Source organism: Puma concolor, chromosome A3 (genome assembly GCF_028749965.1).
Source record: "Puma concolor isolate L17-30 chromosome A3, mPumCon1.1.hap2, whole genome shotgun sequence".
Classification (NCBI taxonomy): Eukaryota; Metazoa; Chordata; class Mammalia; order Carnivora; family Felidae; genus Puma; species Puma concolor.
The window spans coordinates 52,678,569-52,701,604 of NC_141669.1; the positions used below are offsets into that span (position 1 = coordinate 52,678,569).

The window sequence follows — 23,036 nt, forward strand, 5'->3', positions numbered from 1 at the left end:
GCAGAGATGATGTCCCCTGCATGTCTACGAAGGCACCTTCATTGCTACCTTGGCTTGTCTCTGCCCGTAATCTTTTCTCTCCTCCTCCTCCTCCAAAACCTAGCCCCGACCTCACTTCCTCCAGGAAGCCTCCCAGTCTCAGCCCTGGGCCTGCTGCCCCTCTGCTCACCCTCCCTCTGCACGGAGGATGCCCTTGGCCCTCCTGGTGACTGCTCTCAGTGACAGCTCTGCCATTCTGTCATAGGGTGCCAGTATCCCTGTCTGAATTCCCCACTGCAGCCCAACCCAAGGCCAGCCACCTGGATGTCACTGACCAATGGTAGGGGAGTGCATCCTGGGGCCAGGCTGAAACAGCGAGGCTTTTGAATGCCTCATGGGAAGTCAGAGGTCTATCCATGGGGATAGAGGAGGTGACTCAGGTTCTTCCCCAGGTCCTGAGGGCTGTAGATATCTGGGGGCAGGCGGGGGCAGGTCTAAGAGCTCCCCTCATGGGCTAACAGCAGTCACCACCCAGACTGTGGAAAAACACGTCAAGGAGGAACTGGCCAAATATTGAGCTTCCCCATTGGTGCCTCTGGCATATCCATGCTGTCCTTGGGGCAGGGCTGGCTGGGGGGCAGGGCTCAGGGGCCCAAGGTTCACTGTCCTACCTGCTCAATGTCTGGCTGCAGGGGGCTGTAGAGGGGCCGGGACTCCACATGCTCAGGGACCAGGCCCTGCTGCTGGAGGACATACAAGGCCAGACGCTCTTCCACTGGGCCCAGGTGTGGGTTCGGGACCTTGCCAGCCTCTGCTCCAGAGAGAAGACAAAAAAGTTGCCGGAGCTGAGCGAGCAAGGGATGGTGGGGCTGCCTGGAGGCCTCAGGAAGCCCCTGACCATCCCCCTCCCCCTCACCTCCAGCCAAGACATACTTCTGATCCACAGGTCTCACTCTCTGTAAGGGAAGCCTTGCTGTCCACTGGCTCCAGGCTTAAAATCCAGATTCCTCATCGCCATCATTTCTACCAAGCTTCTTCTGTAAAGCTCTTCCTCTTTTCCACCAATACAAACCCTCCCTGCCCACCAAAGCTCACCCCTTCCAGGAAGCCGTCCCCGACTGCTCCAAATTCTGAGCCTCAGCAACCTATGCTCCCAGATTGGGCATCTACGTGCTTTTAGTACTACCATTCTCTACTTCACACAATCTGTTCTATTACCAGTAGTAGCTAAAACAATTGCAGTAATAGTGAACTGGAACAGGAATCAGGCACTGTTCTTCATAGATATTAAGTTATTAAGTTCTATCCTTACAATAACCCTATAAGGTAAATGCTATTAGGCCCATTTTACAGATGACAGAGATGAAACACAGAGCAGTTACACAGCTGGTCAGCAGGACAGCTGAGATGCCACCCTCATTTAGGAAGGTGCATGACTGGATGTGAACACCCTTCCCTATCCCCTCGTGCTTCCCAGGTACAGCTCCTCCCTGCCAGGCAGTGGGTTGAGCGCTGGTGCTGTGGATGAGATGAGGACACAGGGGTGGTTCTGACCCAAACAAGCCTGGCCAATCAGCCAGCAACATGAACTTGGAGCCCCCACGACAGAAGTTTTGACTGGAGGTAGGTGGATCCACATTTGTCCAAACACACATGTACACACACAGGTGTGTGCACCATGGTGTGCCCATGTTCACCAGCACAGATTCTCATGCACACCACACACACACACACACACACACCCCTATCAAGCCTGCTCTGCCCACTTCAATAGATGCCACAAAGGAAGCGCCACAGCACTGCAGAAGGAACACTGGGCCAGGAATCCAGTTCTGCCCCTAACTGTCTGGGTGACTTTGGGCAGGTCGTTAGCCATTCTTGGGCTCAGTGGCCTCATCTGCAAAAATAGGCAGATCAAGAGCTTTCTGGCTTTCCTTTCTTATGAATTTATGACCATGAGCCCTGGTCCCTGTGCTAAAGCTGCTCACAGACTAGCAGAAGGAAATGAGACCACCCCGAAAACAGATGCACATTCTATGGGAAAGGAGAATGAGGGTTGGGTTAAGGGCTAATGGAGAGGAGCTGGCTCAGCCACGACCTAAAAGAGTCAGAAAAACAGAACGAGAAGGAGGAGGGGGTTGGGGATGAAGGAATCAAAGCCGCCTTTCCCCTTTTATAACCTCAGCACCAGCTCTGACATCAAATGTCCCTGAAACCAGCAGGAAGTGAGGGGCCCCCTGGGCCTGTAAACACCTCCGGGGAGTCTGAGCTGCTCCTGGTGGGCAGCGTAGGCCTGTGGACATCCCAGACACACAGGGAGCATGTGGTGGAGTTCTCAGGTGTGAGCACCAGGCAGATCCAGGGGCGAGGGTGGAGGCTTCAGGCTCTCTGGCCGCCCTTTGCCTGCTATGAGTGTTGGGGATGGAAGGAGGGATGGGTGGGGCGGGGCTCGGAAGATACCACGAAGGCCAAGCTGGCAACCTAGTGCAATTCACGTAGAAAACCGTTTCGCAGAAGTAGTCTGCACCCCAAACTCCAATTACAGTCTGAGCAGCCAAAGCCAGAAGCAAACGAATCCTAACCACGACCTGGCCCCTGGCCCCGCCCTGATCCCTGACGTAGAGGGAGAGCCCACCGTGGTTCTGGGGTCACGTGGCAGCTCACCTATTTCCTCAATGGCGTATTCTTTATCCTGAAACACCACGCGGTCTGTGTGGTACACAGGAGCCTTGACTCTGCGCTGCTGGCAGAAGAGGTGGAGGAGCTGGGAGGGGCGGAGCTGGTCCCTCCACTGGTTGGGTCCAGAGCTGAGGCCCAAACACAAGGCAAAGAAGAGACACTCCAGGGCACCGCCGAGAGCAGAGTGATGTGCACTGCCCTGCGTACCACATGCACAGCATCACCCACCCTTCACTTTGACATGGGAGCCCTCACTCGCTGTGTCTGGGGCGCCCACTTTACACACAGAGAAACCGAGGTCCAGAGACGACGGGACTTGCTTAAATACTTACTGAGTTGGGGGCGGGGGGCGGCACGTGGGTGGCTCAGTCGGGTAAGCATCCAACTCTTGGTTTCAGCTCAAGGCATGATTTCACGGTTTTGGGGTTTGAGCCCCATGTCAGGCTCCACACTGACAGCACAGAGCCTGCTTGGGATTCTCTCTCTCCCTCTCTCTCTCTCTCTCTCTCTCTCTCTCTCTCTCTGCCCTTCCCCTTCTCTCTCTCTCTCAAAATAATTAAATAAACTTTAAAAAATAAATACTGAGTTGGAATCTAAATGTTTCTCATTTCCAGATTTAGAGAATCAGACCCCAACGAGACCCAAATTGGCAAGAAGTGGACAGGGGCTGTCCATACATGAGTTCACCTGACATTAACCCCCTCAGGCTCAACTGGCACCCATGTGTCCCACTGTCTGTCTCCCTTCACCTTTCTCTTCTTCTTCTTTTTTTTTTAGTTTTTTTCATGTTTATTTATTTTTGAGAGAGACACAACATGAGTGGGGGAGAGGGGGGCAGAGAGAGAGAGAGGGAGAAACAGAATTCAAAGCAGGCTCCAGGCTCTGAGCTTTCAGCACACAGCTTGATGCAGGGCTTGAACCCATGAACTGTGAGATCACAACCTGAGCCAAAACCAGACGTTTAACCGACTAAGCCACCCATGTGCCCCTGCCTTTCCCTTCTTGATTCTTCCCTCTACAAGGCTCGGTAATGTCTTAAGGAGAAGTGGATTACAACAATATGATGAAGAGCCAGGTTCTTAGAGTCAGACAAACAGGTTCAAATCCTAACCCCACCATTTGCAAGCCATAATATTTCTGGGCCTCAGTTTCCTTATCTGTACAATAGAGATAAGACCCTAATTGGATTGAGCAAGAGAACACCTATAAAGTGCTAAGCACAGGGCTGGCACACAGTAAGTGCTCCACATTTGGGGGGCAGGACTGTTGGCAGAGAAGCAACCAGCTCCCGTACACCTACACACAGTAGGTCTGTGGGAGTCCACAGCGAGCTCCAAACTTGGACAGCAGCCTATTCTCCAGGTCGATGACTGTCTCCCCAATCTTTTCATCTTTGGAGAGGAGGTCATAGTCATAGAGAGTGATCTTCAGGTCCTTCTCCAGAGGCAGAGTGCAGGTCAGCTCGAACATCCTGCAGGGAGCCCAGGACAGATGTCAGAATGCTGTAGGCTCCCTGATATTGTTGGACACAGCGGGTACTCAAGGGAGGGAGAGCAGGACAAGAGCAGGGGCTTGAAAGCCTTCCTTGGCCCCTTCCTCCCCTCCCAAGAGTGGTCCTGGGGTCCACCCTCCTGGGTCTCCTATATATCTTAAATTATTACCCCCAATGCTCTACTGATGCTGGGCTTTTCAGGGAGAGAGACAGACAGACAGAGAGAGAGAGAGAGAGAGAGAGAGAAAGAGAGAGAGAGAGAGAGAGAGAGAGAGAGTGTGTGTGTGTGTGTGTGTGTGTGTGTGTGTGTATGCACATGCACACGTGTATCAGATGCTCCCAAATCATCTGGGCTGAGCATATGGTATGTACCTGCCTGATAAACCACAAAATGAACCAATGAATTGGAACGGAAAGTTAAAACTGAAGCTTCTACCAGGACAACCGGAAGCAAGAGGTGTGAAAGTGCCAGTGCTCTGGAATTTACCAAGGGGATGGCCCAGAATCCACTTTGGGGACACTTAGGGCTTCACACCTGCTTGCAGGGTGGGAAGAAGGAGGATCTGTAAAGAGACTTCTTGGGAGAGAGTTCCTGCTGTGCTCTGAGATCCCCATCCCCCACCCTGGTCAAATGTAGATGTAAAGCCCCTTTCCCCCTGAAATAGTTCCCTGCAGGCGGGAGGCAGAAGCCTGGCACCCGACTCCTACTCAAGGAAGAAAAGCAGCTGGCAGCTGAGAGGAGGAGGAGAGAGAGGCTATACACTGCTCCCATCCCGGCTGGGCCACCATGATGCCCAAATGGAGCCACCCTGAATCCTACCCCACGGGACCTGGAGCTCCAGCAGTGAGACTCCAGGCCCATCTGAAAAGGGCCACCAGTAAAAGGACATAGCATCTGCCACATCGTGGGAGCTTCAGTGGGTGGGCTCAGAGGAGACTTCTGGAAAGCACTCACAAGAAAATAAATCAGCTTTAACATCTGCCACCCAGAGAGTGCCCAGAAAACAGGGGCAGTGAGCACATGGGGCTCTCCTCTCGCAGAGGCTCCCCTAGTCCTGTCCCTGCACGAACCAGAACCTCGGCAGCTAGTCTGGGATTGGCAGGAGACGTTAGACAGGACAGGGCGAGAGGCAAAGCCCCCTCCTTCCCTTCACACACACACCTACATGCTGCATGCATCTGTACCCAAAGTAGTACAGCTATACCCAGCTGGGAGAGGGGACAACTACCCTAGAGCCAGTCAGGTTCCTGATGGCACACGGAGGGACATTCTGGTTACCACCTTGACACTGTGGGTTTAGAACAAAGCGACTGTGTACAAGTAAGCAGAAGAGTCACCTGCCTGCCCTGTTTCCGCTCAGGAAATGAGGAAGGTAACCCCCATGAATAAATGTTTACAGGATATTGGCAGACAAAAACAAAGTTGTGCTTTCATTCAATTCCGTGAGTTGTGCTTGTTCACCACGTGAGTTATACAAAGAGTTTCTGCACTCACTCTCCCACCTCGCCCTGGGCCCTGACACTCACCCCCGCCCCACTTGTGGAACCGGCCACATCTTCTGCCCGGTCACCATTAGCCTGTGGTTCACGCAGGCCACTGGACCTCACCAAATAGAGCTCCTCCCACCTCCTTCCCTGTAGCCCCTCCCTCCCAGTCCAGCTTGCTGCTGGCTCATGACTGGCAGGACCGATTCACCTTCAAAACCAGCAATTCTCCAGGCTGACTAGGCCCTCGCTGCAGAGCTCAGTGACCATAGCTAAATCTATAGATACGGGTTTATGAATTCAATGCGTCATTTGACAACATCAAAACAACACATCTTCGCCTACCGATGCCAGAGAACTAGCCACCAACTTCCCTCTGTAACTCTTTCTCCAGCCTAAACAAGCTCACATCCAAACAGCAAGAAATTCAGGATGCCTGGGAGCTACTCCCATGCAGTGGGCGCGCATCCTTCCTTTCCCTGTTCTTAGATTTCAAGAAGCATCTTACTACCTTGCTCTATCTATCCGCTAGAGACGAACATGCAGCAAAGAAGAGAACAATTAGTAAATGCAACATGGGATCCTGGATTAGATCCTAGAACAATAAAAAGACATTATGGGAAAACTGGCCAAATCTTAATAAAGTCTAGAGTTTAGTAAACAGGAATGCACCACTATCGATTTGTTTTAAAGTTTTGACAAATAAGGCAGGGTTAGGTTAAGATGTTAATGGTGAGGGAAATTGAGTATAAAGGGTATGCAAAAATTGTACTATCTTTGCAACTTTTCTGTAAATCTAAACTTACTCGAAAGTAAAAACTAATCTAAGAAAAATAATAATTAGCCAGTGCGCTCTGAGTTTCCATTCAGATTTCTGATCTTTGAGGTAACTGTTTATGTGGTCAACTAGGAGCTTCTGCCAGGACTCATGTCTTCAGCACATAGTGAAAAGCTAGCTGAGGTTACATCCCTGTAGACACACAAGATCATCAGAGCACAGCTTTGCTGCAGGACCTGGGGACTTCCCAGAGGCGGCCACATCTCCACGCTGAGGTGGAGGGGGGAGGCGGGGAGGGGGGAGGGCGGGAAGGGGGGCAGGGAGAAGGGGTGGCGGGGCAGGGGGGGTGGCGTTATCCAGATTGGTACCTCCACCCCAGCACCAAAGCTGCCCCCAACTTACTTTCCAAACACAGGCTCCAGAGTACAAGGAATGTAGTTATCCTGGTCACTCACTGATTTCTTCCCTATGGAGATCTTGATGTAAGGATCACACTGAAGGAAGAGACAGAAAGACTTCAGTGAATTCACTTTCCCAGCACATCTCTAAGGCTTCTTCAGTCCTCTGCCTCCCGATGGGGTTAGGAGGCCAGCCATCAAGAAGCTGCCATCCTGCCATCATGCCAGGCCAAGGGCCCCGTCCTGCGCACTGCCACACCGGTTGGCCCTGACATGGACTTCTAGTCACGGACCGGCAGTGGCAATGGGGTACCTGAGTCCTCCACACTCCCAAACCACTGCCCCATTGGGAGACGGTGGGTGAGGACAAGGCTCATATCCTCAGAAACACAACGGCTGGTATTACACATGTGACTGAGCTAGCTGGGGTCCTCTCTGTGACCTCTGCTTCAACAGATCGAAGGGAAAGAGATGGCCAGACTTGATCAGCCCAGCCCAGCCAGCCTGGCCTTCCCCATGCCTCCTGCAAGCACTAGCTCCCGGGAGCAGCTGCGGCCACAGATTGCCCAGGGTCAGAGGTGGCATAAAGAAAGCTTGAAGTGTATGAACTGAACACTGGCCACGGTCACATCTTGGAGGCCGCTGGTGGTGCCTGGGCTGGAGATGGCTCTATTCCGTCTGCGCTTTGACTTCCCAGCAGGGCAAGGGCAGCTGTGACTTCTCACCTTGAAAGGCAGGGCTCCAGGGATAGGACACCAGACCTCCACCCACAGCCTCAAGGACATACGCTAGGCCTGCACCCATCTAAGGGGATGAGAGAGCACCTCTGAACTCCAATCATCCCTGCCTGGTCCACTTCTTTCCTCTTTCTCTCTTCCCAAGTTTTCTCTACCCCTCCCCCACCACCTCCCCAGAGCTCCAGACTCCTTCCTGACCGCCCTCAGGCCCAGGAGCAGAGCGAGGGGATGAGATACTTGCCTCAGACACAACATTTGAGTGAGTGCCAAAAACACTCAGTAATCAAGATAAACACATTTTGATGCAATATTCAAAAAGCTAAAATCAATGCCAACAGGCCATGATGAACAAAATACAAAATTTTAAATAAAGACAGGATCGGTATTACTGATTTTTCCTTTTGCCTCAGGCTCCACCCTGGCTAGGCACTGCAGTTACTGAGCCTTTTCTCTCCTCCCCATACCCCCACCACCGGAAGCCCCACAGACTCCAATCCCAGCCACACCTTCCACGTGGCCTCCTCCTGTGCCTCAGCCTCGTGCTGAACAGACACTAAGCATTCTTCTAACAAACTCTTGCCGAGTTTTTTGGCCCGTGCTAAAATACTACTTTCTTCTTCCTCCCAGCCTATCAAAACCCCATTGATCCTTAAGAATCCTATTCCTTCCATGAAGCCTTCCTCATTATTCCCAAGTCTTATGCTGCCTGGCCTTTTCGGACCTCCTGGAGCACTTGGCCCTCGACAGAACTGCATCCCGTCACCTCTCAGCGCTGTGTGTGCTCGGCTGGTTTCCACAGCTTACTGTGAACTCCCCAGGACAGAGTTGTTTCAAGATTCCGCAGTCCATTTGTACCCCTGCCTGCCGTTCGGGAAGAGGTGAGAGTCCCAGGAATCTTACCTTCCCATTGGGGTCCTTGGGCTGCAGGCCGAATGCTCGGATGATGTAGATGCGGACCAGGCACTCCTGAGGCCCCTGGGCAGCCAGCTGGTGGAACTGTCTTGGGGGCATGGGAATGGCAGGGTCCTCTGGGAGGGGATAGATTTTGAAGAGGCCCTGAAAAGAATGAGGGGCCAACTCATTCATCATCACTGTCACCAACATAAACACCATCATGACCATTAATTACCCTCATCTCTGTCAGAGTTGTCTCACCAGGGACCACCAAGCCCACCGCCATCCCTAAAGGGATGCATCAACAGCATCAACCGTGTCAACAGCATCAACCGTGTCAACAGCATCAACAGCATCACCCTCACTGTGACCACCTGTCACCTACACAGTCACCAACATCAACACCACAGTCATTACTGTAGTTACTACGGTATTGCTGCTCCTGCCCCCTTCACTTACTTCACAGTCTTAGGCCTCCCAGTTTGGGACAAGTCCTCAAGGACTTACCTTGAACTCCCCAATAACAGATGGGTCTTCGGTCTCCTCCTGAGTCTTGCCCCGGTAGAGCTTGAAGGTGTTACAAAAGTCAGACAGGCCCTCGAAGGCTTCTACATTCTCCAGTTGTGTGTCATAGACCTGCCACATGTGGGGACAAGAGGAGGAGACAAAGGAAAGAGAAAAAAAAGGGTCAGCAAAGAAAGAGGAAACATGACAGTATTCAAGTGAAGAAGCATGAGAAGGCACGGAGAAGAAAATGAAGGAAAAAGGCCATTTGCAAATTCAAGAAGCAAAGGCAGGCAGGAGAGGTGAAGGTCAGAGGCCAAGAACAAAGAGGGCAGAGAAGGAAAGCACAAACGCAGAGGTTAAAGAATGCAAATAGTGGAGAGTAAAGAGAGAGAAAGGTGAGGGACAGAAGTGACAGGAGAAGGGAGGAAGAGGGGAAGGCTCTGTTCAGCACCACTAGGGAACAGTTTTCTGTTTAATCCAATGTTCTAGGTATCTAGGAGTCATCATGTACATAGGGTGGTGTATTTTTTTAAGAGAATAAAATCAAACAAATAAATGAAAAGCTAACTTGAATGTTATCTGAAGATCGCAACAGAACTCTAGAAAGTTTACAGGTCTGCATTTCAAGCCACAAATGCTCACTGTCCAGGATGCCCGGATGGCAGTGGTACCAGACCTGGCCAACAATGACTTTTGAACACGACTTTAAATTTGTGAACCTGATTTATCGATTTCATTCCCCTTGAATTCCCACTCACTTTTACATGCTAGTGTTTTGGAATTGCTTAGGTTTAAATGAAGCAAGAGTTTCCTATTATAGATGATTAAATGTACCTAACAGTTAATGCTATTAAAAACTTAATATACAGGGGTGCCTGGGTGGCTTAAGTGATTAAGCATCCGACTCTTGATTTCAGCTCAGGTCGTGATCTTGCAGTCATTGAGATCAAGCCCCGCGCAGGACTCCGTGCTGAATGCGGAGCCTGCTTGGGATTCTCGCTCTCCCTTTCTCTCTCTCTGCCCCTCCCCTGCTCGCTCTCAAAATAAATATACAAATATTCAAAACAGAAGACCTTAACATACATGCTAAGTTGGTTATACCTGAAACTGATAGACAAGACACTTCAGGTAAATTCCTTTCTCATATTGCTGAGTATTATTTCTCATTTAGGCCTGGACCGAGTTCTGTTCCTTCCAAGAAATCTTTAATGATGCAAGTGGAGGCGGATTCATTGTTAAAAATTAGTCATATGAGTAAATATAAAGTAAATATTATTATCGCCTTACATTTTGATTCTCAAAAATAACAACCAGTTATTTGGTTAATATTTGACATGTGTCATTTTGAGTGTGCTCTTGACCCATTTACATAGTTTATTTCTTTCAAAGGACAGTTCTTTAATTTGTCGATTCTACCATATCCTCTGTTCCAGTTCCTTATTTCTGCTTTTATTTTTATTATTTTGTTCTTCCTACTATTCTCAGGGTGTTTTTTTTTTCTTTCTGTTCTTTGTAACTTGATCAGTTGAAGCTTTCTTTACTTGGCTCCCTCTGTCCTGATAAGGAAAATGCTTAATGCTATGAAATTGCCTCTGCTCACTACTGCCTTGGCATTTATCCATTTGTTTTGATTATAACATTATCATATTCATTTTCTTGGCATGCCATAATTACAGTTTTTTTTCATTCTTTTGTTTTAATTAAGCTTTTAAGGCTATAAATTTCCTCTGAATGCTGCTTTAGCTATAGCCAGCAAGTTCTAATAGGTAGCATTTTATCATCATTTCCTAGATAATCTGCCAGGGTGGGTTTATATTTTCTCTTCTACCAAGAACTGTTAAAACAGAGGTGTGTGTGTGTGTGTGTGTGTGTGTGTGTGTGTGTGTGTGTGTGTTTTAATTGTCTAGATAGAAGAGAACTTTTGGGCTTTTGATTTTGTTATTATAAAATTCTCATTTGGGGCACCTTGGTGGCTCGTGAGGTGTCCAACTCTTGGTTTTGGCTCAGGTCATGATCTCACGGCTCATGAGTTTGAACCCCACATTGGGCTCTGCACTGACAGCACAGAGCCTGCTTGGGATTCTCTCTGTCTCTCTCTCTTTCTCTCTCTCTCTCTCTCTGTGCCCCTCCCCCGCTTGTTCTGTCTCTCCCTCAAAATAAATACATAAACTTAAAAAAAAATAAGTTCTCATTTTGTGGCATTATAATCAAAAACATTGTCAGTGGTATGCCACTTTTTGAACTTTATTAAAGTTTTCTTCATGGCCTGTTACGTGGTCAATCTTTGTAACTGTGCCAAAGGCATAGTCTCTATTTTCAGGCTACGGGGTTCAATCAGGTGAACGACTAGGCCGGTTCTCTATATCCTCTTACGTTTGCGCCCCCTTGACCTGACATGAACCAAGAGGAGAGAAAAATAAATCTCTCCCTACCTACTATTTCTTCCTTTGTCTCCTGTAACTTCTGTTTTGTAAATATTGATATTGTGTTATTTAGCACATACGTATTTTCATAGCTGTCACCTCTTGGAATGGCGCCATTTAATGTTATTCTTTGTCTCGTTCATTTGGGGGACCTGAATCTGCTCTCATCTAATAGTAAAACTGTGACTTCTGCTTTTTTTTCATTTGCATTTGCCAGGCACACATTTTCACAATCTTTTATTTTCAACCTTCATGAATCTCTTGAGATCGGATTTAAATTTTGTAATTAATGAATGATTGATATGATATGCACTGATATGATAGATATGTTTGATCTGGGTTTATATTTATATTTATGTAGTCATATAATATGTTTATGTTACATTTCCCAATTTCATCAATTTTTTAAAAATCTTTGCCTGCATGGTCTAGTGTGTGTGTGTGTGTGTGTGTGTGTGTGTGTGTGTGTGTGTTTCTGACATCTAGGATGGGCTGCATTTATATTCTAATATTATTATAGATTTACATATACTAGTAATTCTCTAAGTATTTATGTCTTTAGGGGCAGTATTTATGAGTTCCCTACTATAGCAATAGTAAAATAATGGAATTTTATTTCCCTCCCCCTCCCTCTCCCTCACTCAGATTCAGGCAGTATTGTCTTCCTTAGTATTTACTCTGTACTATTTGCTTATAATTTGCTTATGCTCCTGTTATTTTATTTGCCAGTTTTAAATACAATCTGTCAACTCTATTTATTCTACAACATGACAATCCATGTCCTTACTCTGTATGCCATCATCTCTCCTCCTTCTGTGCCTAAGTTTTGTCAGTTTTGTCACTTCCATAACTTCACCATACATATTTATATTCTGTCCTGTTACCCTAATCCTGCCATTTATTTTCAGTATAGGTCAAAGATAAAATATGATCACAACCTGTCCCTTCGTTCTGGCTTTCCCCATTATCTCCCAACAGAGTTCATTCCCTAGAACTTCCTCAAGATGGGGGCATGAGACCCATATCCCCAGTTTCTGAATATGCCACTTGGGTGTCTGTAGCCATTTTGCCTGAAGTGCAGCTTGGCTGAATGTAAATCCTGGGCCACCCTTTCTTTCCTTGATGATTTTACACATGGTGTTTTACTGTCATTGAGTATTAAATGTTGTTGTGGAGAAACTGAAGCCACCTTGATTTATTTCCTACTTTACAATGACTTAATTTAAAGTCATTTAAAGAGAGAAAAGAAGAGAAAAAGGTATGGCTACCACAAAAATTCTTTATCTCCAAAGTCCAATAACATATACCAGGATACATCTCAGGGTTGACCGATCTGGGTTGATTTTTCCTGACACACAGTGGACCTTAAGAGTATGTATATTCAGGTATTCCTTCACTCTAGTGACATTCTATACACTCTTAAGTGTTTTTTGTTTTAGTTCACTGTTTTGGTTGTCTTTCTCCGAGACTCCAATTATGCAAGTGTTGGATCTCTTTTCCCTGACTTCTATATCTGTTATTTTCTCTTTATTGTTTTATAGTTCTGTTTTTTATTTCCATATCCTTTTGCTGACTTCCATCATTTCTGTCCTCTGCCCCTTCCTGTGTGCCTATGCCCCTTCCAAACTGCTGTGTTCTCCTTTCCTGAATCATACCAGTTCACATATCAGGTCTCCTCCTCGCACCATCCCTTGAGTTCTTTCATCTCTGCTTTGGATTCTGACTGTCCTACTTCTGAAAAGTTCACAGCAAAATATTTCATTTCATCTGCTCCCTGGAAAAATTTGCCTGGTGGGTATATACCCTCTTCTCTAAGTTTTGATTTGTATTTTCTCTTTTTCATAGTATTTTTTAATTAATGCCCTGAGAGTTCTTTTATTATTACTCATCATGAAAGGTGTTGGATTTTTCTAGCCTGATTATTTCTTTTGCTCCTCTCAAAGAGGCAGACTGCTTCCCGCAAATATGGCTCATCTGTGTGATTCTTGGGTTGCTCCACCTTCTCTGCTTCTCTGAACCAGACCAGGTCTAAGGAGCATTTATCTTCAGCCTGAACCTTACTCCAAAGTTCCCATATCCATTACTGCGAACAAAGGGGGATAACTTTTATATTCCATAGTGAAATCTCTGCTTCAGGAACTATATATATTTTTTTTAATTTTTTTTTTCAATATTTATTTATTTTTGAGACAGAGAGAGACAGAGCATGAATGGGGGAGGGTCAGAGAGAGGGAGACACAGAATCCGAAACAGGCTCCAGGCTCTAAGCTGTAAGCACAGAGCCCGACACAGGGCTCGAACTCACGGACCGTGAGATCATGACCTGAGCCGAAGTCGGCCGCTTAACCGACTGAGCCACCCAGGCGCCCCAGGAACTATATTTTTTAACTACTTATTATGAAAGTTTTTAAGGACACACAAAAGTAAAGATAACAGATAATAAGCACCCATGTGCCTATAACCTGTCTTAATTAATTCTCAACATTCTTTTATTGGGAAGGATGGGGCTTTCTGAGACCTGCTACCACTATGACCTTTCATCGTTTTCTCTTCATCTACTGCCTACTGGCTTCTACCCAATCTTGGTTGCCTTTGGACAGCCCTTACATGTATTTTGGAGTCTGCGGGTTTTATTTGTTTCCAACTTTTACTGAAAATGGAGTTTGTGGGTTTGAATGATTTCCAGAAGAAAAGGGGGAAAATGCTGACTTATGCAGCCATGTTCATACTGGAAGTCTCAATAAAATACTTTTTAAATTTCCAAGTGGTTGGTCTTTTTGCTTAAACTTTTGTTATTAACTTCTCATTTTATTGCATTTTAATCTGTCTTGTATGATTTCTGCTTTTGGTAATTTATTGCTAAACTAATATGTGATCAGGTTTTGTAAATATTCTCTGAGCATTAGGAAAAAATGTATTCTCTATTTTTTTTTATTATTTTTCATTCCCTATTTTAAAGCTAGTTTTTATGTAGCTTAAAAAATATTTTACCTTGTTATTCAGACCTCTTATTTACTTATTTTTTACTTGTTGCTTCATCTGCCTGGGAGAGAGATGCATTAAAATTCCCACTGCAACTTTAATTTCTCTCATTTCATATATATATTCCTACCATTTTTGCTTTAAATATGTCTAAGCTCTACTGTCCTGTACATAAATGTTTGGGTGTTTTCTCACTAAGATGTGTATTTTTTATTTATATAAAACACCCATTTTGTTTCCTTTGCTTTTTACTTTAAATTCTGTTTCTCTTTTATCTGCACTTACCTTATTTTGTTTGCCATAACATTTATTTTTTAGCCAATCTAAGTTGTACTGTTTTAGACATACCTCCTAAGGACAGTCTAATGAGTTTTGAATTTGATATAGTCTGAAAGTCCTTATCGCTTAATAGAGGAGTTTAATCCATTTTCATTTATTAGGAAAACAAATATGTTTTATTCTTTTTCTGTTGTGTTTTTCTATGATTTCTGGTTTTTGTGCTTTCTTGTTTGTATCTTTTGTTTTCTATCTTTTGCTACTGAGATTATGGGTTGTATTTTCCCCCATGCTAGTAATTTCTAAAATATGGGTTGTTTTTTTTTTTTCTCTACCCATTGTGTTCTCCATTCTCTCCAGAATGCTACAGGCTATTTTTCAAAAACTCATGGTGGTGGTGGTGGTGGTGGTGGTGGTGGTGGTGGTAGTGGTGGTGGTTTTTTCTATTTACTTATCCTTAAAGGACAAGTTTTCCTTCCAGGTCTGGTTCCAACCATCCCCCCCACCCCACCCGAAACAGGTTGAATGCCTATTGTTTTGGACGGTTCATGTTCACTTGGACACTGTCAGAGATCTCCTCGGAGAGGTCAGGCTGGAGGGCTGGGTGCCAATTCTATGTCCAGCATCTGAGGGAGCAGCAAAGGGGCCAGGGCCATGGGCCACACTGGCAGGAGTCCTCATTCTTGGTTTCTCTCATTTTCTGGCAAGGCCACAGTACCACATGCCAGACCCAATGTGTCGGACCTTCTTCCTGGTACACAAATAGTTCAGTCTCTTTGCCCAACCTCACACACCCAACTGCAAGTCAACGAAGAATTTGCTGCCTCAGGAAGACTATGTCTTCAGAGCCACTGCCACTGCCTGAGGCTTCATCTCTGCACATCCAGGCTTCCCGGCACCATTCACTCAGAGGCCCCCAATCTATCAGAGACAATTCTTGCCACCTTGTGGAATCATCCTCCAGAGTGGCCACCAAAGGCTTTTAGCCAGCAGAACTACCTGGAAGCCCAGACCACCCACCACTCGAACTGGCCTCAAATCCTGTTCATCTGGTCCCCTTCCGGGTGCTCCTCAGGGCACCTCCCTGCATCTAACAGTCCTTGCATACCTTCTCTAAGGAGGCTTGCCAGACAGAGCATAGCAAAATACAGAACACCCACTCAAATTTGAATTTCAAATAAATAACAAATAATTTTGTTAGATAAGTATGTCTCATGTAATATTTGAGGCATAAGACATATTTATCTAACCATTATACAAGATACTTACAATAAATTATTATTCATTATTTTTCTGCAATTCAAGTGTAACTGAGCATCCTGAATTTATTTGGCAACCCTCTCCAGGACCCTCTACGATTCCTTTGGGGTGTAACTTTGAGTCACCTCTGGTTATCTTTTTTTAAAGCAGTGTACTTTTAAAAAGCATAATTGTATTTGTGGAATTTCCTCAAAATACCAGAATTTGGCTGACTCATCCCTGGTTGTTTTTGTTTGGTTGGATTGTTTGGGGGGCTTTTCTTTGCTTTTTTTTTTTCACAGAAACGAAGTTTACCATATTTTTGTATTTGCTAAGCAATTTCTGTTCCAATTGTAGGGGTGAAGGAATCAGAGCTCCATTCTCAAGCTGACTTTCCTCTTATTTTAATACAATTTTTTTATTATAGAAATGTTCAAATAACTTTAAAAAACAGAATAGTATAACAAATCCCTAAGTATCCATCCTCAAGTTTTAACAATTTTAAATATTTTGCAATTTCAACAATTTTTAATATTTTGAAAATCTACCAGAGGGCCACTCACATCATCTATCTGTCTTCCCTTTTCCTTTTCTTTCCTTTCCTTCCTTCCTCTCTTTCTTTTTTTTTTTTTTTCTTTAGCATTGTAAAACAAATCCCAGGCCAGGCATGATTTCATCCATAAATACTTCAGTATTTTTCAACATTCTTCCAAAAGTACTTTCTTCATTGTTCCAGCCCACACTGACTTCTTGCTCTAAATCAGGGGGTGACCTCTCTCACCTCAATTAGCTCATCAGGATTCATTAGCCCTCATGCACCAAATGAGGAGATCCTTTGGATACACGTGTTCAAAGGAGGTGACACACATGCATATGTATTGTCTTCCTGTGCCCCTCCCCCCCTCCACTGCATATGCCCAGGGGCTGTTAGACTGAAGAGCACACTGTGGAAAGGCCTCACCTTTAGAGTGTCAAAGCCCTTCTCCAAGTACTGGCCACACTTTTCCCTCTCCCCTGTGGAGGCAAAGAATTTGCTCCACCAGTCGATGAACTCCTCCTCCTGAGTGGGGAGAAAGAAAGAGATCACTTCAGACACAGAACTTGCCAAGCAAGGTCCTTCTGGACCAGACACCTAGCAAGGCTGATGGGCTAGTGTGCACTTCCAAGCTCTCCTGCTGGGTTGAGTTCAGGGGAGCAGAGAGCCACAACTCCCCACCTCTCCGGGGACAGACTGCACAGATCAGACCACAGCACCTACGCGGCATTCAGAGGCAGAGGCTCCAGCCCTGCTCTGCCCCCCATTCATTGTGTAATTCTGTTAAGCTCCCCGGCCTCCCTTCTCCTCTCTGTGATGTGGACGTTATCATCACAGTGCCCCCTCCATTCCAGGGACAGACCGAGGCTGAAATCAGAAGGTACATACAGTAACTCTTTGGAGGAAAATGTCAACAATGTGTCATTTATGAATAAAATGACCCAGGGATGTAGACCCAGGGAAAACTCAGACCTCAAAGAGTTGTCCTGCCTCCCCAACCCCAGAAAAAGAAAAAGCATCGGAAATCAGAACTTAGCCCTCCCAAGGTCAAATCAAGACAGAGTCCCTAAAAGCCAACAAATGCTTACTAATTACCCATTATTCAAATGGAACACTATCTAAAAGAAAAGAAGTTTGTGACAACCCACTCTCTGCCCTGTCCTTCTCTGCTTACTCATATTTGTAGGAAAAGATGGACAGGTCTGTTGTGGCACACACTGGTCTCCTCACCTGCACATGGTGGGTCTATAGGTCCTCTCAGCTCTGTGTCTAGAATGCTCCTCCAGCCGTGTCCTACCTGTGTGTCCTATCACCCAGGGAGTCAGCAAGCTTCCTGAAGCTGGGATGGTCACTCTTCCTCAGGTCTCTCTCCAAACCCTGCCTGGAGCTGGGCGCTCAGTCTGTGCCCGTCAATACCATTAAAACTCACCCAGTTCAGTGGGCAGGGCCAAGGATGAGGTGTTAGGAGAGCGCATCTGGAGCTTGCTTTTCCTCCTCTGTATGAGGGAATATGCTAAATCTCCCAAAAGTCTGCTCTGATTCTATAAAGTCAACCGAATGTCTATCACTGAGTTTCTGGAAATGGCCGTGGCTCCCCTTAATGCTCAGTCCTTTGAGTTCTGGCTTATTAAGGGTGAGAACAGGCTGGAACCAGGCCAAGGGTACCTGAACAGACACCATGGGGAGAGGATAGGATGAAGTTCTCAAAGTCTCCACCCATCCTGACAGTGTGGCCCTAATACCACTGAGTGGCCAAAATGTGATCCCCAGACACACAGCACAGAGAGTAGGTATCAGAGCAAGGCTGAGTCTACAGAGTCACTGTTAGACCCACTTACCAGGAGGGGCTTCTGCAGCCAGGAGAGAGGAAAAGCCATTCAGATGGGTTAAGGTACAGTGTAGCAGAGCTTTCTGGCTTGTAACCACTCTAGAAAAAGCCAGCATAGAACAAGGCCAACCCTAGCCCTGATATTTTAAGTTCAAGTTAAAGAAAAATATGCCATGGGTGAATAAACATATGCAGACATATATATCAAGCTCATAACACAGAAAAATATATTTATACAGACATGCCCAAGAGACATGTATATACTGCAATGAACATACACCCCCACAAAAATACACACACTAACACACAGGCATATATATGTGCATACAGGTAGAAAGAGTTAGACTGGAAGTCAGTTTAGCTGTCTGATTCCTCCTAAGTCTTTATTTTCTTCCCCAGCACGGATACTTAAAGATTTGAGTGTATGATTCAGGGTCAGAGTCAGGCACAAATAGGCAACCGACCAGTGTGTTCTGTACAATGAAATAACAGAAGCACTAACAGAAGGACAGTAGTTGTGGGAAAGTTGTTACACTTCCCGCGGTCTTGAAAAACCAAGTAAATTAAAAAAAAAAAAAAATAGTATGGAGACAGAGAATCTGAACAATACCATTAACAATGTCAATTAAGAAGACAACATTATGGGATCTAAAAATAGAAAATATACCTTCTTTTCCGGCACCACTGGAGCACTTAGAAAAAATTAAAAGCCACAAGCAAAGCTCAATAAAGTCTCTTTGACCATAATGCATAAAACTGAAAACTAATGAGAAATTTAAGAATTAAAAATCTGAACCTTTTAAAAATTTAGAGCCACACTCTTACAACCTTCCTGGGTCAAAGAGAAAACCAAACCTAAAATCATAGATACTTAGAAAATACCAATAGTGAGAGGGTTATGCCCCCAAATTTGTGGATTATAGCTAAGTCTGTCTCAAATTCAGTCTCAAATGCTCTTGCATTTATAGAAAGAGAATGAAAATAACTCATCTGATAGCTCAAGAAATTCGAAAATGAAAAATAGGAAGACCAAAATTTGAAAATGATAGGTAGAAATTAATATATTAAAAAAGGACAATATTATAATTTATAATTAAATCTCAGAGCAAACTTTCAAAAGGCCAATAAAATAAACATTTATCAAATCTAATGTTTAGAAGTAGGTACACCATTAGGAATGAGAAAGATCAAATAAAACGATATTATGGGGAGAATGAAAATATTAAAAGATTTACCATAACCAGTGACAAAATGAAAAATGCAGATGAAGCAGAAAATCTTCTAGAAGAATATAAATTCCTGAAATTGATTCAAAAGTAATAGAATACATGAAGAGATCAGTAACTCTAAAAGCTCTCAAAGAACTACCCTAAAAGAGATATCAGGTCAAGTTGGTTCCTTTGGGATAAAGTTCTATCAGTCTTCCAAAGAATAAATCAGGGACACCTGGGTGGCTCAAGTCAGTTAAGTGTCAGACTTCAACTCAGGTCATGATCTCAAGGTTCATAAGTTTGAGCCCCACGTGAGGCTCTGTGCTGACAGCTCAGAGCCTGGAGCCTGCTTCGGATTCTGTGTCTCCCTCTTTCTCTGCCCCTCCCCACGCCCCGCACTCTATCCGTCTCTCTATCTCTCTCTCTCAAAAATAAATAAACATTAAAAAATTTTTTAAACAAAGAATAAATCATGGTTTACACACACACACACACACACACACACACACACACACATTAATCCCATTCCTGAACAGTCATTAAGATATTAATAGATTACAGGATGTGAGGGCGATCTGGCTACAACATCTGTCACCCCACTGATCACCAGGGTTGATTCGGCTGATCTGGCTGGCTAGGCGGGTGTCCCCTTCCTCCCTCACTGCTCTATGTGTGTCCCTCCTGAAGCTGTGCGCTCCGCTCGGTCGAAGATGACAACCTTCCCTGATAGAGGAGGACCGTTCTTCGATCAAGGGTATACGAGTTGCTGTGCTCCCCTGCTAGAACCTCCAAAGAAGCTCTCAAGATAATAATAGATCACAGCAGTAGATCTGCCATGGTCAAGCTGGATTATTCCAGGATGCAGGAGTGGTTCAATGTCACTGAATAACAAGGAGAGAAAACCCACAGGATCATCTATAACAGAAATTCGCAAACTATTGCCCACTCACCAGCCACCTGCTTTTGTAATTTAAATACTGTCTGTGGTCGCTTTTTAGTTACAACAGCTGAGTTGAGTAGTTGAGACAGACACCTTAAGTCCCCTAAACCTAAAATATTTACTCAATGGGTCTTTAGGAAAAAGTTTGCCAATCCCTGATCTATAACGTGCAAATATGAAATGGGGAGAAAGGAATGAGAAAACTTTTCAGTTATTCCTAAAGGAAACTCTCAGTTCATTCACCCTCATTCATTCGTTTTCATTCAATTAAGAAGAAAAGGAAGCTTTCTATCTTAAAGCAATGGCCAAAAATAGTGCCAGAAATTCTCCCTTCTGGGCTTCTGTAAATAGGGCTGCCTCTGCCGATAATTCTCATTGATGTGGGTATAAAAAATCACTTGAGGGGCACCTGGGCGGCTCAGTCAGTTAAGTGTCCGACTTCAGCTCAGGTCGTGATCTTGCGATTCATGAATTCAAGCCCCACGTTGGGCTCTGCACTGACAGCTTGGAGCTTAGAGCCTGCTTCAGATTCTGTGTCTCCCCCCTCTCTCTCTCCTTCCCCTGCTTGTGCTTCTCTCCCTCCCTCCTTCTCTCTGTCTCTGTCTCTCTCTCTCTCAAAGATAAATAAAACATTTAAAAATTTTTTTAAAAAGTTGAAAATCAGGGTGGTTTGGGAACCAGGAACTTGGGAGCCAGACTAGCAGAGTTCAAATCCTGCCACCCCTACCTGTGTGACCTTGGAAAACTACTTAACCTCTTTGTGCCTTAATAATCTATAAAATGAACAAATAATAGTACCAATTTGGTAGAGTTATGGCAAGCAATAAATGAGTCAATTGGTATAAGGACCTTAGAACAGTGCCTAGCATGTAAGTGCAATGTCTGTGTTTATTGCTATCGCTGATCATGGTATTGTTGTTTCTTTGGTGCAGACCGGGTTAGCTTCTTGGCCAAGGACTGGCTATCTCACAAACTGCCAGCAGGCACATAGCTAAGCACAGTCTTTCCAGAAGGTAATTTGGCTGCAGGTCTCTACAGCCTTAAAAGTGTGCATACACTTTGACCCAACAAGCTGTTCTAGAAATCTATATACACAATGGAACACTATGTGGCAATGAGAAAGAATGAAATATGGCCTTTTGTGGCAACATGAATGGAACTGGAGAGTGTTATGCTAAGTCAAATAAGTCATACAGAGGAAGACAGATATCGATATGTTTTCATTCTTATGTGGATCCTGAGAAACTTAACAGAAGACCATGGGGGAGGGGAAGGAAAAAAAAAGTTAGGGAGGGAGCCAAACCATAAGAGACTCCTAAAAACTGAGAACAATCTGAGGGTTGATGGGGAGTGGGAGGGAGGGGAGGATGGGTGATGGGTATTGAGCAGGGCGCCTGTTGGAATGAGCACTGGGTGTTGTATGGAAACCAATTTGACAATAAATTTCATATTAAACTAACTAACTAACTAACTAACTAACTAACTAAATAAATAAATAAATAATAAACTTTAAAAAAAGAACAAAGAAAGTAATCATAGGCATAAAGATTTAACTTCATTTATAATAGTGAAAAATTGAAAACAACTTAAGCATCCATCAATAAGGAACTGTTTGGGTAAACTGAACATCCACATGATTAGATGTTATGCGACATAAAAAATTATGCTGTTGAAATAGCTTTATTGATATGGAAAGCTATTCACAACTGATGAGATTGATACAAGGTTAAAAAATGAATAACATGATTTCATTTTAATAAAAGGACCAGAGCCTAAATGTTCATAGCAGTTACCTCTGAATGATAACATTATGGATATTTTGTTTATTCCTTTTATTTTTGTGCACCACTCAGAATTTTCTAATTCTTCACTGTGTGCATGTATTCCTTACACAACTTTAAAAATTAAATATTTTTAAAGTAAAGAGCAATAGCAGGATGCTTTAAAAAAAAATCACCTGGCACAAAAACAGACACATAGACCAATGGAATAGAATAGAAACCCCAGAACTAGACCCACAAACGTATGGCCAACTCATCTTTGACAAAGCAGGAAAGAACATCCAATGGAAAAAAGACAGTCTCTTTAACAAATGGTGCTGGGAGAACTGGACAGCAACATGCAGAAGGTTGAAACTAGACCACTTTCTCACACCATTCACAAAAATAAACTCAAAATGGATAAAGGACCTGAATGTGAGACAGGAAACCATCAAAACCTTAGAGGAGAAAGCAGGAAAAGACCTCTCTGACCTCAGCCGTAGCAATCTCTTACTCGACACATCCCCAAAGGCAAGGGAATTAAAAGCAAAAGTGAATTACTGGGACCTTATGAAGATCAAAAGCTTCTGCACAGCAAAGGAAACAACCAACAAAACTAAAAGGCAACCAACGGAATGGGAAAAGATATTTGCAAATGACATATCGGACAAAGGGCTAGTATCCAAAATCTATAAAGAGCTCACCAAACTCCACACCCGAAAAGCAAATAACCCAGTGAAGAAATGGGCAGAAAACATGAATAGACACTTCTCTAAAGAAGACATCCGGATGGCCAACAGGCACATGAAAAGATGTTCAGCGTCGCTCCTTATCAGGGAAATACAAATCAAAACCACACTCAGGTATCACCTCACGCCAGTCAGAGTGGCCAA

At 44.7% G+C, this 23,036-nt stretch overlaps 1 protein-coding gene across 23 annotated transcripts in view; it reads right to left on the bottom strand.

The window, feature by feature from the left end:
• The window catches only part of DYSF (dysferlin), a 229,649-nt gene that overhangs the window by 18,307 nt on the left and 188,306 nt on the right, over positions 1-23,036 (bottom strand). For all 23 annotated transcript variants that reach the window (XR_015249117.1, XM_086700880.1, XM_086700876.1 and 20 more), the window contains 7 exons: positions 16,831-16,929; positions 8,950-9,078; positions 8,449-8,604; positions 6,816-6,907; positions 3,959-4,129; positions 2,644-2,786; positions 651-790 (listed from right to left, as the gene is read on the bottom strand). Coding sequence is in view for 22 of the 23 variants with exons in the window: in XM_086700880.1 (XP_086557006.1) it covers positions 651-790; positions 2,644-2,786; positions 3,959-4,129; positions 6,816-6,907; positions 8,449-8,604; positions 8,950-9,078; positions 16,831-16,929 (930 nt within the window). In the remaining variant the exon portion in view is untranslated. The remainder of the gene's footprint in view (positions 1-650; positions 791-2,643; positions 2,787-3,958; positions 4,130-6,815; positions 6,908-8,448; positions 8,605-8,949; positions 9,079-16,830; positions 16,930-23,036) is intronic.